At 37.8% G+C, this 18,337-nt stretch overlaps 2 protein-coding genes across 2 annotated transcripts; one reads left to right on the top strand and one right to left on the bottom strand.

Annotated features, from left to right (window-relative positions):
* Window positions 1-1,480: 1,480 nt before the first annotated feature.
* LOC112174783 (heat shock factor protein HSF30) lies at window positions 1,481-3,630 on the bottom strand. The gene is made up of 2 exons (XM_024312593.2): window positions 3,213-3,630; window positions 1,481-2,906 (listed from the first exon to the last, which is right to left on the bottom strand). The coding sequence occupies exons 1-2, from the start codon at window positions 3,507-3,509 to the stop codon at window positions 2,076-2,078; spliced, it is 1,128 nt and encodes a 375-aa protein (XP_024168361.1). The 5' UTR covers window positions 3,510-3,630; the 3' UTR covers window positions 1,481-2,075.
* Window positions 3,631-16,867: 13,237 nt separating this feature from the next.
* On the top strand, window positions 16,868-17,572 carry LOC112173286 (glutaredoxin-C6). Its single transcript, XM_024310892.2, has one exon. The coding sequence runs from the start codon at window positions 16,993-16,995 to the stop codon at window positions 17,419-17,421; it is 429 nt and encodes a 142-aa protein (XP_024166660.1). The 5' UTR covers window positions 16,868-16,992; the 3' UTR covers window positions 17,422-17,572.
* Window positions 17,573-18,337: the final 765 nt, after the last annotated feature.

Genomic DNA, 18,337 nt, shown 5'->3' with positions numbered 1-18,337 from the left:
TTCAAAATTCTGCAGCAAATAAATGAATTTAAAGGACAAAAAAATAGGAACTTTAATCACAAAACTTACTTGATGTTTTGGGGCTTGAGAACACGCGGGTGTTGGAGCAGGCGTGTTGTAGTAAACTGCAGCAACAGGCAGCAGGGTGCAGGGACGCAGGGGGTGAGCGGTTGTGCAGGCGAGCTGCAGGTAGGTTGGCGGGCTGCATGGGCAGCAGGTGCGCAGTGGGGAGGCTGTAGGAGGCTGCGGTGCTTGAGGCAGGGGGCAGGGCTGCAGCGCGGTAGGCTAGCATAGCTAGGGTTTTGCGGCAGCTTGGTGAAGGAGTTACGGGTTTTTTGTTTTAGGGTTTTTTTTTTTTTTTTCTTTTGGGCTAGGGTTAGGGCTCGTGCTGATAACATTTTTAAGTGAAAATAGAATTGCAGAGAGAATTGTGTTGTATTATTGATAATAAGAGCCATTTATATAGAGAGTTACAGAATACATGCAAGGTAATAGAATCCGATCATAACTATGAATCTAGAACCTTCTCCTATTACAACTCTACGACTAAAATCCTAATTTGAAGAGGCACACATGATGTCGACTTTCTTCAACAAGATCGAGTCGAAAATTGTTGCATTAATTTTAAGCACTATAGAACACCCTTCAAGCTGTAGATGTATGATGTATAATCTGCCAATCGAACCATTCTCTGGGAAAGAATATGGCACAACACGTAATGGAGCTACGGAAGCTGGTACAACTGTACAAGGAACCAAAAAGAGGTTGGGTTTTCGTCCATTAATCTTCTTTATCTTCTTGATAACTGACAAGCTTATTGAATGAGACCTTCGTATAGAACAATGGGGTTTTCAATTTTCTAATTCTTCATTTGTAGGGCTATCATTTTCTTATTTTCACTCGTTTGTCCAGTTAAGATAGATGAGAATCTATTTCTTTGTTCTTCTATCAGCAATGGTTTCGATTCCTTCCTCTCTGCGTTTGTCTTCACATACTCAAAGTCAAAGCATATAAAATAGGCGATTAATCATGTGCATGTGTCCCCAGGAAATTTTTATTCTATATATATATATATATATATGTGCTTTTGTTTTTCTGTATGTCATACTCATGGTCCTTTTTCTGCACGGGATGGGATACGTTAGATCTTTTTGCTCTTTTTCTGTCAATTTGGGTTGCTTTGGAGAGCAGAGCCCAGCCATTCAAACCCAAAGAACAAGGTCCAATACTATTAAAATTAGTTTCCTGATGTAAAATCCAGGCCCTTGTGAAACCTTTTGATAACAGCATCTGGACTTCATGGGAATACAAAGCATTTATTATGAACATTTAGCATAAATAAGTTTCGGTGTTTGTCTGCAAATAAAAAAAATGCAAGTTTGTAAGGTTACTCAAGTCGCCAATTATGGTTAATTAGTACTGATGAAGTAACACTTACTGAAAATGAAGAGGAGTTCTATTAGATCAGAAGAGTTATAAATTAAGCAAACTCTAACAGTTATAGACCAGCTTTGAGAGTACATGACATGCCCTTACAATTTACCTAATTGTGAACTCAACTACATTTACAATGGTGAAACTATCTAGTTCTCATTTTCCACACAACTCTTCTTATGTACTTATATCAACTTGGTTAACTGCTACCTACAGCACTACATGAACGAACAAATCTGAATACAGACTGATTTAACTCCAGTGAGAAGCTAGATCAAACTATGAGTACAACGACCCCTCCTTACTCGACTCCACAGGCTTCTCTTCCTCCTGCAAAGCACCAAAGAAGAAACAAAATAGAATAGAATTAGAAGTACAAATGTATTAAAAAACCAAATAATAATCGCTAAAGGATACATAAAAACAGCAACAAGTATCGGCCCCATTGCAACATTCACCATTCCCTGCATCAGAAATCATACATTATTTCTCACTCACAACAAAGAACACACATACTAATTAAAAAACAAAACCAAATAAAGGATATACCAAATATGATCAGCAAGGAATGGTGTTGCAGGGACCGACTCATCAGAACACAACATCTTCATCAAAAAGTCATTGACATTTGGTTATCATCCTCAAGGATTGGGCTTGATCAGAAAATCCATTTGATCAACAAGGTCTTGCAAGTCCTCACCCCATTCTGAAGGATCAGCAACCAGATCCTCCACCTCCACATCGATTTCAGAGTCATTCCCAACCACAACCTCTTCCTCTGGATTTCCACCAATGAGCTCATCACTCCACAGATGGTCCCAAATTGTCTCATTCACAGCGCCCAACTTGCCACCACCACTTGTGGGTATTGAAGTCAGATTAGAGCCGTTGATATCACTGCTTGATTCATTGTCCAAAGCAGCAGCTGAGAAAAGTGACTCAAAGTCTGACTCCATGGTTAACAACTCCCCCTGATCTTGACTTGCTGCCATGTCCAAAACATGGGCTGTAGGCACTTCTTGCAAATTCTCCACACTGGGGCTAGCAGTTAGTCTCCGTTTTCGACCAATTTCAACACCAACACCAACACCAACTAACTCTCTCTTCTGAGCAAAGTTTTGGATAAAAGATGGGTTCTTGAGTGCTTTTGCAAGGAAATTCATAATCTGTTGCTGTTTCTTCTCAGTCGTCTGCAACCGATCCTCCATCGCAATGACTAATTCTTTCGAATTCTGTTGTTGCTGCCTCAATCTCACTATCTCAGTCCTCAACACATTTCTGTCCCTTTTCAGTCTTTCAAGCTCAGTCTCCAGCCCATACTGTCCCAATTCAACACAAGCTCCTCCTCCACCTTCATGCGTACTCTGCGACACATGCCTCCTCCTCTTGATGGTCTTCAACAAATGCCTCTGCCCTCCAAGAAACCCTTCATTCGCAAATTCCCATCTATCCGGATCAACCTTTCTGAAACCCTGCATGTGAAAATTCGGTTGAGCAACCCTTGAAAATTTCTAAACAATGATCTAATCAGCTAGCATATGTAACAAAGAATACTGAACTGAAACACAATCAGGCATTATATCAAACAACTTCTAAGCAATTCTAACACCGAAAACCCAAATTAACCGCTAGAGTCATCAATGAGCTAACAACTTAAATTTCAAAACTTTCTAGCAGCCCAGAAGACAAAAGGGTACTATTATTTCGTTCAATTTCAAGAAACCCAGGTTCAATTCTGCAAAGCAAATATGAAGAAGAATGCTAGAATTGTTACTTACATATGTATTAAGCTGGCGAATGAAGCTCGAGAAATTATTGTGCTTGAAGTAGCGAGGAAGGAGAATTGAGGAGAACTGATGAGAGTCCCAAACGATGAAGCTATTGCGAGCTCTGCTCCAGGAAACAATGGCGTCTGTAGAAGAGTCCTCCACCATTTCAAACGTCTTAGTGAGAAATGGTGGCGGACCCAACTCGTGTAACCCCTCCATCGGCCGCGGTGACAAGCTTGAAGAAGATGAAGACGATGAGCCAACTGTGCAAGCTATCATTTCTTCTTTCACTGCTACTCCCTCCATGGTTTCACCTACAAAAGATGAAATTGAACGAGTTTGGTAGCTTGATTTGAGCTTTGAGTGGGTTTAAGAGTTGGGTTTATAGTGAAAGTTGAGATCTTCAGTGAGATAGTTTGTTGGTGATGTGGCGAAGACATTAGATGGGAATATAAGGCGGTGGAGAAAGTTCTAGAGAGAGAAAGTCCTGATAGTCAGCTTGTTTCTCCAGTTTGTAAGAAGTTTCTCCCAATTGTCTATGTGTGATAATGGCAGACACTTCAACGCTCTAGAACCTTCTCATCGCTCTGGGCCAAACAACAAGGCCCAAAAAGCTCTATCTGTAAAAGAATTTGGCCATATTAACCTCTTCTTCTTAACAGTTTTCACGCACGCACTTATCCTCCTCACGAACCCACTGCCCATAAAAAAGAAAAAGAAGATAGGCAGAAATATCACTTTGGTCATCGAACTATGGCTCGCTCGACACTTTGGTCATCCAACTTTTAAAAACTTCATTTTGGTCATCGAACTTTATCATCCCATATCACTTTGGTCATTCCGTTTGTTTTTTCTGTTAACTCCAAGGGTATTTTGGAGATTTAAAGTTTTACTCATCATTTTTTTAACTTAATCCAATTTTTTCCGCCTAAACATAAAACTCCATCCAATTTTGCCAACTTTTCCCTCCTTTTATGATTCCTTGATTTATTAAATCAATATTTTTCTTCCTCTTATATTCCCTCCCTTTGAATCATTCTCTGACTTGATTATTTTTCTCTGTTGTATGCTTTGATTACTGATGATGAATGCATGAATAAAAGGGGTGTTGCTATATGTACCCAGCAAATTTCTTTATGTACCCAGCATTTCAATATTTTGCTTCATATTTCCAATATTATCCTTTATTTTGAAAAAAATAATAATAATAATATAAAAAAAAACTCAAACTCGCCTGAATATCCCTAGACTGCACTCTTCCACCTTCTCCAACCTTCTGGTATTAATTCCTCTGTTTTGGGTCGTTTATACGATGACGTGGTGGAGACTTTAGTTCATGGTCAGGCTTTGAAAGTTGTACATGTTAGAAGAAGTGCAAATTCTGTTGCACATTTGATGGCAGCCTATGCTTCATTTACTTGTCAGGAATTTTTGTTTTCATCTACTCCTTTACTACCTGTAGTTGCAGCAGAACTTGGCATTATGTAATTTTTCCTCAGTTCAATAAAGAGTGACCTCCTTCTTATCAAAAAAGAAAAAAAACATTGGTGACCCCCAAACTCCATCTCCTGATATTCTCTGTTTTTCTACCCCAAGCCTTTTGAGTTTTGACAGTCATATAATACCCTGCATAATGAAAAACATATATATTTGTGTTTTCCTATTTACATTCTAGAATACCTTCTTCTTCCTTTTTCTTTTGGCTGAAACTGATTTTTTATTTTTTTTAATACTGAAAGCATAAATCCCGTTGTTCATTAGTTGTACGTGTAAATTATATCAATATGAATGATTACCAGTTTGAAAAGTTAATCAACATATATATCATATGAAAGTAAAGCTGAGATGGAAGAGGAGCAATTCAAGTTGTTGGCTCCAAAACGTGAGAGGAAGACAGACAAAGGGAAGATCAAAGAAGAAAACAAAGAAATAATGGAAGAGGAAGAAAACCGCCATCGATGTATAGCAAGTGCAGTGTTTTATTGTTCGTCTTTTTCTTCTTTTTTTTCCTAAAATTAATATAAGGGGTAATACTGGAAATAATAATCATAATTTATATTGCTGGGTGTAGTAAGATATTTGCTGGGTACATTTAGAAAGACCCAATAAAAGGAGGGAAAAGTTGGCAAAATTGGATGAAGTTTTATGTTTAGGCGGGGAAAATTGGATTAAGTTATAAAAATGGTGGGTAAAACATTTCATCTCCAAAATACCCCTAGAATTAACAAAGAAAACGGAGAAAATTGACGGAATGACCAAAGTGATATACGGTGATATAGTTCGATGACCAAAATGAAGTTTTTAAAAGTTGGATGACCAAAGTGTCGAACGAGCCATAGTTCGATGACCAAAGTGATATTTCTCCCAAGAAGATATAAGATGGACGAGGGGGGACATAGACTAGAACATCTTGTAAGAACAAAATGATTAGAATGAGACTAAAAATTGAAAGCTGAGATTAAGAATTCCGAAGAAAGATCATCCTCTTAAAATAAAAAAATAAAAACTTGAAACCTGCTAAGAACAAACAAAAAGATTTTTGGTCACGGTAATTCTCAACTTCTCAAGCAAGCAACACACAACAACAAGAGAGTAAAAGCTCCATGTCATTATGCCCCATCCCCATCCATACCAGAGACTTCCTTCATAATCCAAGAAAGAGGCACTCCATAATTTTTATGCTTTCCGCCCATAATTTTTATGCGACTTGATTCGATCTCTGACCAATGCTTTGTAGATCAGTGGATGGGTTCATGGTGGCAGGTGTTGGGGGTTGTCACCGGTTTCTGACCATCTCAAAATTGCATTTGGGGGGTAGGGTTTTGGCAGCCAGGACGGTGTGGCCCCATCCGGTGGAGGACACTGCGGTGACTGACTGCGTGCATATCCCCATCTGGGCCTTAGGGTATTTGAGCCAGGGAGTTCTTTATTGGGCCAATTGTTTTGCTTTTTCTTTTTTGCATTTTGTTTGTTTTTTAGCTTTAGGTGGCTTCATGCCCTTAATAATGTCCTATTCTAAGTTAGTAGGGCGAGGTAGGAGTTGTCTCGGTATGTGCACCTTGAGTGCTGTGTCTGGCCTAGGACGGCGGTAAGTTCCTTGCATCGTCAAATGGTCGCAGCCTCCTAGTGGCAAGATTAAACCAAGTGTCACCGAATTTATTTTTCTGTGGCAACATAGTTAGAAAGTTGGTATTAATGTATTATGGTTTTGCGTGAGCATTATCTTTCTGGTATGTCGACAAAATTGTAAAGCAAATAGAGTAGTCAGTCGTGCACTCTTTGCTAAATGGTGCTTGTTAGAATACATAGGATTAGTTAAGACTTCTGATATTATTTCAGGACATTCTCTTCAGGCTTATTATTATATGGGGTTTAGGCTCTATTGTCCCCCCATTGTATTCTATGGTTTCATTATTGGTTAAGGCTTGAGGGTAGCCGTTTTGGTCCTAACTCAAAAAAAAAAAAAAAAAACCAGACAATCCTCACATACAGAGTGTGTGTGTGTGTGTATTATGAATAAATACAAAAGCATGCCACCGAAAACCTCTTTTTATGTCAACATATAATCCAGTTTTGAAGATAGAGCTCTCAGCAAAAACCCTAATTATATCCTACTACCCTACGTTTAGACTTTAGGGTCAATTCTCCTATAGAGTTCACAGCAGTTCGTAATACAAAATGTGCTTAGATGACTTCTCGACCCCACGCCAGCATTTTGACATCAACTTAAAAAGTTGTGCTTTCAACAAAAGCAGTTTGCAGTCATATTTCATTTAGTTTGAGACAATCAAATTGACGAAAGCACAAAGCTAAGATTATATTGGTATAGATGATTGTAAGGTGGAGTAAAATAAAACTCGAAATAAACGAAAGTAGAGCGTTTAATGCCAGTTTTTGTTGACCTTTTTGAGAAATGATATCATGTATATGTCTTGCATGTCTTGTTTATTTGTTTACTTAAATCCTTACGACTCAATTAATCTGGTGAAATGAAATCCTACCGAAGTCTTCATTCACTTTAAAGACCAATGAAATAAAGGAATGTCTTCATAGTTCATACGCTTTATCAAAGCAAATAGAGTAGTCAGTCGTGCACTCTTTGCTAATTGGTGCATGTTATAATACATTACTTATTGTAATATGGAGTTCAGGCTCTATGTCTCTCTTTATCTATAGTTTCATTAATCAAGGCTTGAGGGCAGCAAAACTTTGGTCTTCACATTCATAATACGTTCAAACCATAAAGTATATTTTCATTTGATGTCACAAGATATCTCTTATTGTGCTCTCTTCCAATAGAAAAAGTCTTGAGTGTGGCTGCCGTGTCATATAATATGATGCCTTCACTAATATTTAATCTTTTATTTCAAACTCTATTTCAAACTGGAAACAATTCTTATGTTCACTCCTAGGGTGAATGAGCATATTCACTCCCGTTGTCAATTAACATATATTTATTTAATAAATTTATAATCTAACGGTCTGTATCTTAAATTATCCTTTAAAGATTATTTCTGTAAAAAATCAATCGAATCGGAAATCATTTAATTATCTAATTGAATAAAACAAATGGATGGTTCTAACAACACTTACTACTACTATGGTAAACCGTCCATGTATTTCATAGAAATGAATAACTAAAAGGTCTTCAATTTGATTGATTTTTTACAGAGCTAATCTTTATATTACGTTATACAATATGAATGGTTGGATTAGAAAATTATAAATTTATTATACGTTAATCGCAAGAGATAGTGAATGAGCTCATTCACCCTAGGGGTGAACCTAAAAAATTGTTTTTCAAACTGGGCCTATTATCCCACGAAATTTCTAAAATACCTCCAGTCACCTCTTAATTAGCTGATCGTATCACACACGTGGCACTGCAGTTGTACTAAAGTACCGCTCCTTCCAATAGCCTTTGTACACAATTTTATATACATGGGGCTAGATTCTGTTGTAATCTTAAAACTTGAAAACTTGCTCTAGAGTTGGGCATAGATAATGAACCACCACCCCATTTTCGATCCACCTCGGGCTTTGGATTTTGAGCTCTATCAGTGAAAACACTAGGGCCTTTAGTTTCGATGTACCGAATCTAAAATTTTGAACTGATCAACGACTAGTAAAGTCCAAAACTCAAAGGCGTGTAGTGCAGCAAACAAGCAGGAGAATGAGGCAAATCGCAACGAGGTGTAGAAATGAAGGAATGACAGATAGTTGAAAGACTTGTCAAGTAGAATCCAAAAGACATAATCTAAATAAAGACCAAAGAATGCATATGATCACGTGCTATATATTTAGAACTACTATTTTATCGAGGAAGATGAAGCTTACATATATATGAAATTAAACTTGCAGAATTCCAAGTTCCAACTTAAGCCAATTATATTATCTTAATAATCTTTAATCCATGAGTGGTACGCGTGATTCTAAGCAATTGGTTTAAGTTTGGATGGTAAAGACCAAAGCGAGTAAAGTAAGGATTTATGAGGCTGGGATTTGAGATAAGAGACGTGTGTTTGATTATATTGCATATGGGATCGATGAATTATGAGCCGCTAATAGTGATTCTTAGCATCGTAAACAATATGAAGCAACCATTACCAATTTAATTGGTGACGAAGACGAGAGCTAAGCGCGTTTGGGAGCCCACCAATGGTGTCAAGTTGTCGAAAACAGACTCAACACTACTCAGCCCTAGCTTTTTAATTATATGAGAGAGAAGGTCATGAGACAGAGAGAGAGAGAGTGATCGAGGAGAGACAGAGGGATGTGTCGTCATGGCTTTTCTAATAACACACCAAGCTAGAAGAGGTACTGAGGAAGATGGTGACCTTATTCTGTTGTCCACTACATGTATTCTACGTGATTTCTGGGTCCCGAACAATGCTTTTTTTAGATAAAGTTTGCCCCCAAAACCCTTTTGTATACTTAACCAAAGTCGGCAGGCAATAAGCTAGGGTTTTTCCCCCTCTTCCTTAATTATGCATGCATGCTGATGTCAAGTAAGTATTAGAAGATGCTAGAGTAAAATAGAGCAAGATAATTCATATGTTGGGTTACAAATTGCTAGTCTAATTTTATCAGCAAAAGTTCCTATTCTTACAAATTAATTTGGCCGCACTATTATATTTCGATGATGTCGATTTGTTCCAATTATGATGACTTTGCTTGAATTTATTCATAACTTATAAGAGCAACTTCAATAGTTTTCCCATATTTTAATTTATCTCTATTTTAGAAAAAAATGAGTTTCTTTTGCTTCAACAGATTCTTTATAACTATCTCCATTTTAGGGATAGTGAGGAAATGGAAAACCAAAGTCCTTAAATTTACAGCAATCTCTAAAATTTTAAGGAAGAATTATAGAGAATATTTTAAAGATTGCTGTAAAATAGGGAATCTATTGGAGTTTGAGAAGAAAAAACTTTGATTTTTGCTTCCTTATAATACAGAAATTATAGAAAAACTGTTGGAGTTGATCTAAATAAATAAACTTGTATTTCAATTTTTAAAATGATTTTATTTATAGAAATTTTGATTTTGTATTTTAAACTTGTAAGGAAATTATATGACATCTATCGGTGTTCTACAACATGGATCACTCACCATGATTGATGTACTGAACCATGATTGTAACTCCTTGACTTAGTAATGAAATGCAGCATGAATTTTTCAAAAAAAAAAAAAAACATGGATCACTCACCAAATCATATACTATTCTATTCTATAGTTCATAGCAGTCACAAACCAATAAGATAGAAAATTAGAAATCTGCTTACGTATTAGTCAGCATTTTGAGTGATCGATCGATCACACAGTGTTTGTCACTTTGAGCTCATCAAAACACCCAACGACGGGACCCACCGGGTTCAAAGAATCGAACAGCATCAAATTAATGTATAAGAAGTTGGATACAGATACCCAAGTTTTTGAAAAATAATTTCAAAAATCCGGAAATGAATTGACTAATTATTAAAACACGAGCCCCGTCAGAGAGAAATTGACATGGAAGGAAGGAACAGGAAGGTAAAGGTTTTCTAGTTGCTGCAATTAAGCCTCGTCTGCAATGGCATTACTCATTGCAGCCGGTAGTTCAGAACCGACTTTATTATGTCTCTGGCGATATCGGATTTAAGAGTGTTTGTCCGCCCAGTATTAATTGAGGTTCACGCTTATCAGACTGATGGATCACCAGCAAAGCAATTCTCTGAGCGAGTCTCAGTTGCTGATGCTAAACATGACGATGCTCGTGATCTGGGTAAGGCTAGGGTTTCTGGCAGCTGGCTTGGCTAGCTTTTCAGATTTGACCTGGTGCCATTCTAATATCACTATCAGATCAAAAAGCACATCTATTTGTATTAATTTTTTCTTCTGGTCCACGCTTTCGTTTGCACTGTCATGATTCTGTGTACTAGTGTTTTATGATCGATGAGTTCTTTCTCTGGTTTATATAACAATAATATTAAACAATTAAGGCCATGCATGATGCATCCCTTTGTTTAATCACACCAATATTGCGTCACTCACTTGATAAAGAAAGTTAGGTCAGAACTTTTCCACTCGCCACTCCTGATAAAATAATTCTTTTTCAGATTCACTCATCCTGTGCGTCACGATCAAAATAATTTATGTTTTTGCACAAAATATTAAATTTGAAATTCACACATAATGAATATAAGCAATAGAATGGGTGGGTTGACTTTGAAAGCACGAACAAATGGGGAAGATATTGAGCACCAGTGGAGAAAAACCAGAATAAGTTTCAAGGTCTGGTCCCTAATGCAATGCTCTTACAAATCGCATCACGAAACTTGCCCAGAATAAATGAATAAGTACTTAGGGTTGGAGTGGATCTTAGATTTCCCCTCTGTTTCATTTTCCGAGTTAATAAGCATGCATGACCTTCTTAATCGGATCTCAATGGAGAATATACTAACTACCTCACTGTCAGCAATTAATATTAATGTGATCTTAGGTCGAAAATGATAGCCTAATCGACTAATCTGCAAGAGTACGTATACTACACGATGATTTGTATTTGTTGTTCTGTTCTTTTCAATCTTTGGTTAGAATTTCTTGCATGTTGTTTGTACTACCAGTTGCTAATGACCACTTAAGTTTGTTATTAACCGATTACAAATGTGGATTATTACAATTACGGTAACACTAGCTATTTATGGATTACTACCTGAAAAATGTATAAGGGGTAACTATTAATGATGATAACGTAATTAATGATCATATTTATACTATTAAGAACGAAAATTTGTGAGTTGATTTTATGTTGGAGAAATTCAACTATCATTATTATTTAATTTCTTTTATAATATAATAAGATAATTGTACATAACATATTTAGAGAGTATTTAAGTGTTTCGATTTAACAATTATTCAAAAAGAGCTTGGAACGGTCAATGGTGGGTTTCGCATCCTTGTTTTGATGTTAATGTGACATAAATATGCATGATTTTATGGATCCCCTAGTTTTATACAAACTTTTTCGAGAATTATTTGGAGAAATCAGAAACACAGATTTAGAAGGGAAGCTTAAATTTGTGAACCTCTGATTAAAGTAGGCCATTCTAACGTGTGACGCAATCCCCTCAACACATCATATGGCAGACACCGTTCTCACCACCATCGACGGTGCACCTTTCACATCCCCAAAGCGCTTAGTCCATGATGGTGGGGACCACAGCCCCCACTAAAACAAGGATCAAACTACACACAGGCACATGAGGGACACGTGGCGGTAACTTAGTGGCTGGGCTGCTTACAGCCGAGAGCGGGGCCTGCTTTGAAGCCCACAATCTCCATGCCTGAAGGAAAGTAAAAGACAAAGCCACGTGTCGGAGAGGGGGAACGTCATCATGACGAGGAAAGTGTGATATAGCTCCGATGATTATGTCATGGGAGTGGGACCAGAGCAAACACATAGTCCACGTCAGCTGGCCCTTCTTTTAACTACACAGGGTGCTTTTGGTCACGTCAAGGTTCAATCTTTACCGTTCCACGTCTAAGTCAATCTGACGTCACCCTCATTTACTGACGATGACTATCACTCCCCCCTCCCCCCCCCCCCCCCCCCCCCCCCCCCCATGTGACCGTTCCACGCTAAATCCACCGGCAAATGTCCAGTATTTCCGAGCTACCGCATTGTATCGCAATACCCGAGATTTCCCACGCGCTCCTTGAGCTCGTCGATCTACTTCCCCATCTTCCAATAATTCATTCGTGCTTCCTCATAGGCTCGTACTATCTTTCATTCTTTCCTCATTCAAGTCAAGCAGTGAACCTATACTTCAAGGCTTCGACTCAATCTAAACCATCATCTTCCAGGGGGAAGGCCGGAAACGTATGGCCCTTACTACACGTCATGCATACTTTAATCTTACAGTCTTTCATTTGTGTTTCTAAGAAGAAATAAGATATTTTGTATAAATATCTATAACGTACATCTAAATCATCGATCAATAATCTCTTTCAGTCGTCGCTCTGTCAAGAAGTACTTGAAAGAATATTATAATCCTATGTAGAATTTTATTTGTATTTTATAGAATTTTAATTTTTATCTTATAAACTTAGATAGCAACGAACAGCTAGATATATATAAAACAAGAGAAAAAAGCACACTCAGTGTCTGAAGACTCTGAGGACTGTCAAAATGATACCTGGACTTTTAAACGTATCAAAGTGATACCTGGACTTCTGTTTTGTTGTCAATATTGTACCCACGTCAAGTTTCAGTCACGACTCCGTTAAATTTACCACGTGTGAGACACGTGAGGTATAAAATGGAAGTAAAAAGACTGATTTGCCCATATAACTGACATTTTAAATATATATTTTTTTGGTAAAAATATTTTAAATATTTTTAATAAAAAGGATCCATTTACCTTTAATTTTTTTTTAATTAAATTTTTTTCACCCCTCCACCTCTCGTCTTCTTCCTCTCCCCTCGATCAACCACTCTCTAACTTCACTTGCCGATTTTCCCATTCAAAGCATACCCATTGATCATCGAATGCCACAAACTCAAATTTCTCTCAGGCATTCTATCAAACACCTTGCGTGCATCCCTCATACTCCCACACCTCCCATACATTTCGATCAATTTCACATTCAACTCGATATCTCCCTCAAAAGGAGCCAGCTTCATGTACTGGTCAATTAGGGATGGCAAAAATCCCCAGAGGAGCGGAGCTCCATTGGATACCCTCCCCTGATGGGGGGAGAATTCGGGGACAAATGGGGAATGGGGATGGGGATCCCCAATCCCCGCTATCTAAGATTGGGGATGGGGCGGGGATGGTATTGTGATCCCCATCCCCAAACCCGCCCCAATAATATATACATATATTTAACTATATATATTTTAATTTATTTTTTATAATATAAATCATAAATATATACATTTACTACTTTACTTTAATGATGTTTTGACTTTTGCACTCAATGAATTATGATTTATGAATTTAATCATGTTTTAAATTTATTTGTTGTAGATTTTGATTTTAAAAAAGGCAATATGAGAAAAAAAAACATTTTATTTATTAAATTCTTATTGGGGATTTGGGGCGGGTTTGGAGGTTTAGTCCCCAGTGGGGATGGGGATGGGGAATCCCCAATATAATTTTATTGGGGATTGGGGCGGGGATGGGGGTAGAGAATGACCTCGGGGATGGGGATGGTATTGTGATCCCCATCCCCAACCCGCCCCATTGTCATCCCTATGGTCAATCTTTCTCCCAACCTTCAAGTCGTCACAGAACTCCATTTGGGTTCGGGTAGTTGTTGTTCTTGTGTAAAGGTTGGCACTCCATCGCCGATTTCAGATCTTCATTTTGGAGAAGACTCTGTCCTTCATTTTGGAGGACGAAATTGAAACTGAAAATGAGATTGGGATTGAGATTTGGATTTGCATTGGGTTCTCTGTAAACTTTCATGGTACTCAAAGCGGGACTTGAGATTGAGGAAGGAGGACGGAGAGCCCAGCTAGCTATGAACACCAGAGCTGATTATCATCGTGAATATATAAACCAATATTCAAAAAATAAAAGAAAACCCAATATACGTGAACAATCAGTGGAACTTATAGAAAGGTAAAGGATGATGATTCTTCGTTCTACCCAACAATTCTGCTTGTGTTCTTCGTGGCTTCAATACCCATAAGCGAAAAGTTGAAGGCTTTGGACTTTAGAGAGAGAAAGGGCTCTCCTTTTCGGAAGAGGCAAAAACGTTTATGCGAGAGAATGAATGAATGAACATGAATGGGTTCAAGAACATGAACAATTGGGATTTCTTTTGTTTTTTTTGTTTTTTGCTTTTTTTCTGGGTTTGAGAATATGAACATGAAGAAATGTTAGGTTTATACTTATCGGATTGAGATTTTTTATTTTTTTAAGAATATATTCTATTGATCTTGGTTAGTAGAAAAAGCAAAAAAAATTAATCATCTTTTATTTTCAATGAAATAAATTATTCTGTTTTTATTTTCAATTTTGAATTTATTCATTTAGGATTTTGATGGAGTGGAAAAGTCTTTTTTGCCCTCATTTCGGCCTCACGTGCGTCACACGTGATCAAAATTGACGGAAACTTGACGTGGGTATAACGTTGACAACAAAATAGAAGTCCAGGTATCACATTGATACGTTTAAAAGTTCAGGTATCATTCTGACAGTCTTCAGCCACTAACTGTGCATTTTTCCCATAAAACAATCACACTGATTGTGTTTTATCTTGATATGCTCAGGTTATATATTCATTGCTCTCTGGAATGGTAGAATATCTAACCAATTAATCAATTATGTTAAAAGGATCAAGACATGTAAATGTCAACAAGACAATGAAACAATTTATTTTGTGAGTCTCACTAGTGAAGAATTATTTAAGAATTGTTCATCGGGAGCTTCTATTCATACCTCTAATATTGGTATTTAGACCTCTTTTTTTTTTTTTTTTTTTTTTTTCAAATAATAGTTGACTTTGTCAACTCATGTCAAATTACCAATAAAGACATAAACAAGGAAAAAAAAAATCTCTTCTTATCTCTACGAACAGTAATACTCTTCAACTTGGGGAAAACTTTCTCCTCCAATAGAAACGCTAAAATATATATCACCAAACATTATTTTACGTTGTAGTCAAAATTTTCAGAATTTGACTTTGTCCTTGTAAAGTGATAAACTTCCTTGCTCACACAGCTGAAAATTTACAAGATCTATCACTGCACTATAAAAAATAAAAAATAAAAAATAAAAAATAAAAAATAAAAAATAAAAAATAAAAAATAAAAGGAGAGATAATGGAAAATACAAAGACATCTCAGTTGATGAAGCCCTACTCATTCTGAATGCAAACAAACATGTGAACAAGCGGCGACAAAAAGTAGTACTCTAACACATTTATATGATAAACGCAGCAATGGGTAGTTGTATACAAGATCTTCCCGCACATCATTAGTCAGAGCAATTTTATGTGGAACTATTCTATAGATATGATGAAAAATTAAACCCTATGATATAAATCTATAGAGAATGCACTAGACTCACGGTTAATTATTGTAATTTCCTCCACTATCCCATACATATCTAAAACAAAAGAACCATGTTCATTTCAAGTTGCTATTGAATCAGTTTAGGGACAATGACATCTAAATGCAATGAAAATAATACTTGGAAAACATATTTGTACAAGATGATGAGCAATGTTGCCTAACCAAGAGTCGACAATTCATTGAAAAAGTGCTAGCACCTCTGTAACTAGTATATGGAGGATGAACTTCCAAAAAAAAAAAAATTTGCTGCAATTCCAAATATTCAAAAACTAAAGGAGGTCAAACTAATGATTTTTGAAAGTATGAATAGAATCTAAAAAAATGGGGGGCCTTTATTGATTTTATTGGACTATGGGCATTATAGGAAGATTAGAGAGGTGTAGATAGCAAAATAGTTATTTGTAAAAGTAAGTTAGAGGTCTATTAAGTGGGGAGATCCAAATGCCAAATTTGGAGGTATGAATAGAACCTCCCTTGTTCATTTTATTTAAAAAAAAATAAAAAAAAATTTGTGTGACGGTCAATGATTGACCATTGTAATTCTTGATTCAATTCAAGCTCATCTATATACGAACCTCTGTAGAAAGGATGCGCTTGTGTTTTTACTTTATCAGGGTAGCCAAAGAACAAGAGAGGGAGAAAGCGAGTGAAACAAAACCAACAGCGCGGCAATCTAAACTCAAATAAAAATGGAGATAAAAAAAAATTAAATTTATTATAGGTCATTTGATATAAGTTTGGCTACGTGTCACTTTGTTGTTGAAAGCTTAGATAGGCTAGGCAGATTAGAATCTTAGGAGAGGTTTCTCTCCCCTATAGAAAAACATGATGAACTTAACAAGATAGAAATTCTCAACGTTTCGCTATTAGATTCAGATGTTTCAATTGAATCTTGTATTATTCTTAGTTGCGAGAGATTTGTAACATTTTCGTGTGTGTAAATCTGATCGATCGTGACATTACGGAACAGAATAGCAGCGCGTGGGCATCGAAATGTCACGATAACCTTCGATCGCAAAGGAAGTATGAAAACACAGTACATTGTGATGTAAGCAAGCGCACCTAGCCCTCTCCTTCATTTATAAAATCTCACCCCCAACTCCCTCACACCCACACCCACACCCACACCCACTTCCGCTCTGCCTTGCCGTTGACATCAACACCACCTCACACTTCTCTCTCTCTCTCTCTCCCTCACTCCAATTCCCTCTGGCTTTTCCGGCGATGCAGGGCCTACGTCGTTGCTCCAACGACGTCGTCCACCTCGGCCTATCCACCTCCCCTCCTACCCCAAACCCTTCCTCCCTCTCCATCGACGTCGCCGAGTCCGCCGAGACCCGCATCCGCCGCCTCATCTCCGAGCACCCCGTCATCATCTTCAGCCGAACTTCCTGCTGCATGTGCCACGTCATGAAGAAGCTCCTTGCTACTATTGGGGTCCACCCTACCGTCATCGAGTTGGACGACCACGAGATCGCCGCTCTCCCTTGTCCCCCTCCCTCCTCCTCCGCCGTCGACGACGACAAGCCCCGGAATAACATCCCGCCCTCCGTCTTCATCGGCGGCACCTGCGTCGGCGGCCTCGAATCCCTGGTGGCCCTCCACCTCACTGGCCACCTCGTCCCCAAGCTCGTCGAAGTTGGTGCCCTCTAGGTACCATCCAGATCACTCATCACCTGCATCAAATTCACCTTAGCTATAAAAACTATAGTCTATAATTTGTAATTCCGACCTTAATACTAGGTCAATTATTAATTGTTCTCTCTCTCTTTAAAATTAGTTTGCTTCTTCTTCTTCTTCATCATCTTGCTTGGTAAAAAGTAAAAACTGGAAGATATGATATTGTCCATGTAGCCTGAATTCAATTCTACTTGGCCTGTCCTATAAGGGACATAATTTAATAACGTAAGTCCCACGTCGACCGACTCTGATCCAGTTTCCAAACCTGGATCGGGTCCCACTCTGCAATTATTGGACCCCATCCGGGCCGTCTGATACATTTCCCGGCAGCTACCCGAGTTCCGGGAGGTTACTGTAATAGGGAAGAAATTCTGGTCAAATTGATATAAATGGTTAAAACGATGAGTATATTATTGGAGGTCCCACAACCAATTATTAAGCAATCGAGGCCGTTGAATTGTAGTATATTCTCTTATTCCAAAGCAACTAGTACTTTGAAGGTTCTATGGTAGTGTGACTGGTACTACTTCAGTCTAACAGAGTTTAAACCAGGAACTACTATTATGAATATCGAACCCTGATCTAATCTAATTCTAACTCCATTTTTTACATCGTGTTCGTCCGGGTAATCCCAAGCAGTGTGGTTTAGTTGAGAGATGACTTTGTTATTATGGGATTGAATTAAAAAAGGGGGATAGGTAGATTCACCTGGTAAAATATTGAAGGAGAAGACAGAAAAATTGTCAGTATGCCACGAGACAGTGATACATGGGGTGTAGCATGGTGTGGATGCACCTTCAACCACCCGACAACCCATTTCACCATCACTACAGTCTACAGCCACCATGATCGATAATTATACCTAATTACTTTACCTAAGCGCATGGGC

Source organism: Rosa chinensis, chromosome 6 (genome assembly GCF_002994745.2).
Source record: "Rosa chinensis cultivar Old Blush chromosome 6, RchiOBHm-V2, whole genome shotgun sequence".
In the NCBI taxonomy this organism is placed as follows: domain Eukaryota; kingdom Viridiplantae; phylum Streptophyta; class Magnoliopsida; order Rosales; family Rosaceae; genus Rosa; species Rosa chinensis.
Note: the sequence above shows the minus strand (reverse complement) of the source record. Positions and strands in the feature narration are given on the sequence as shown.

Coding starts and splice junctions, on each gene's coding strand:
- LOC112174783 (XM_024312593.2), bottom strand. CDS start 3,509: ATGGAGGGAGTAGCAGTGAAAGAAGAAATGATAGCTTGCACAGTTGGC. Junction 2,907..3,212: donor TTCGCCAGCTTAATACATAT/GTAAGTAACAAT, acceptor TTTCACATGCAG/GGTTTCAGAAAGGTTGATCC.
- LOC112173286 (XM_024310892.2), top strand. CDS start 16,993: ATGCAGGGCCTACGTCGTTGCTCCAACGACGTCGTCCACCTCGGCCTA.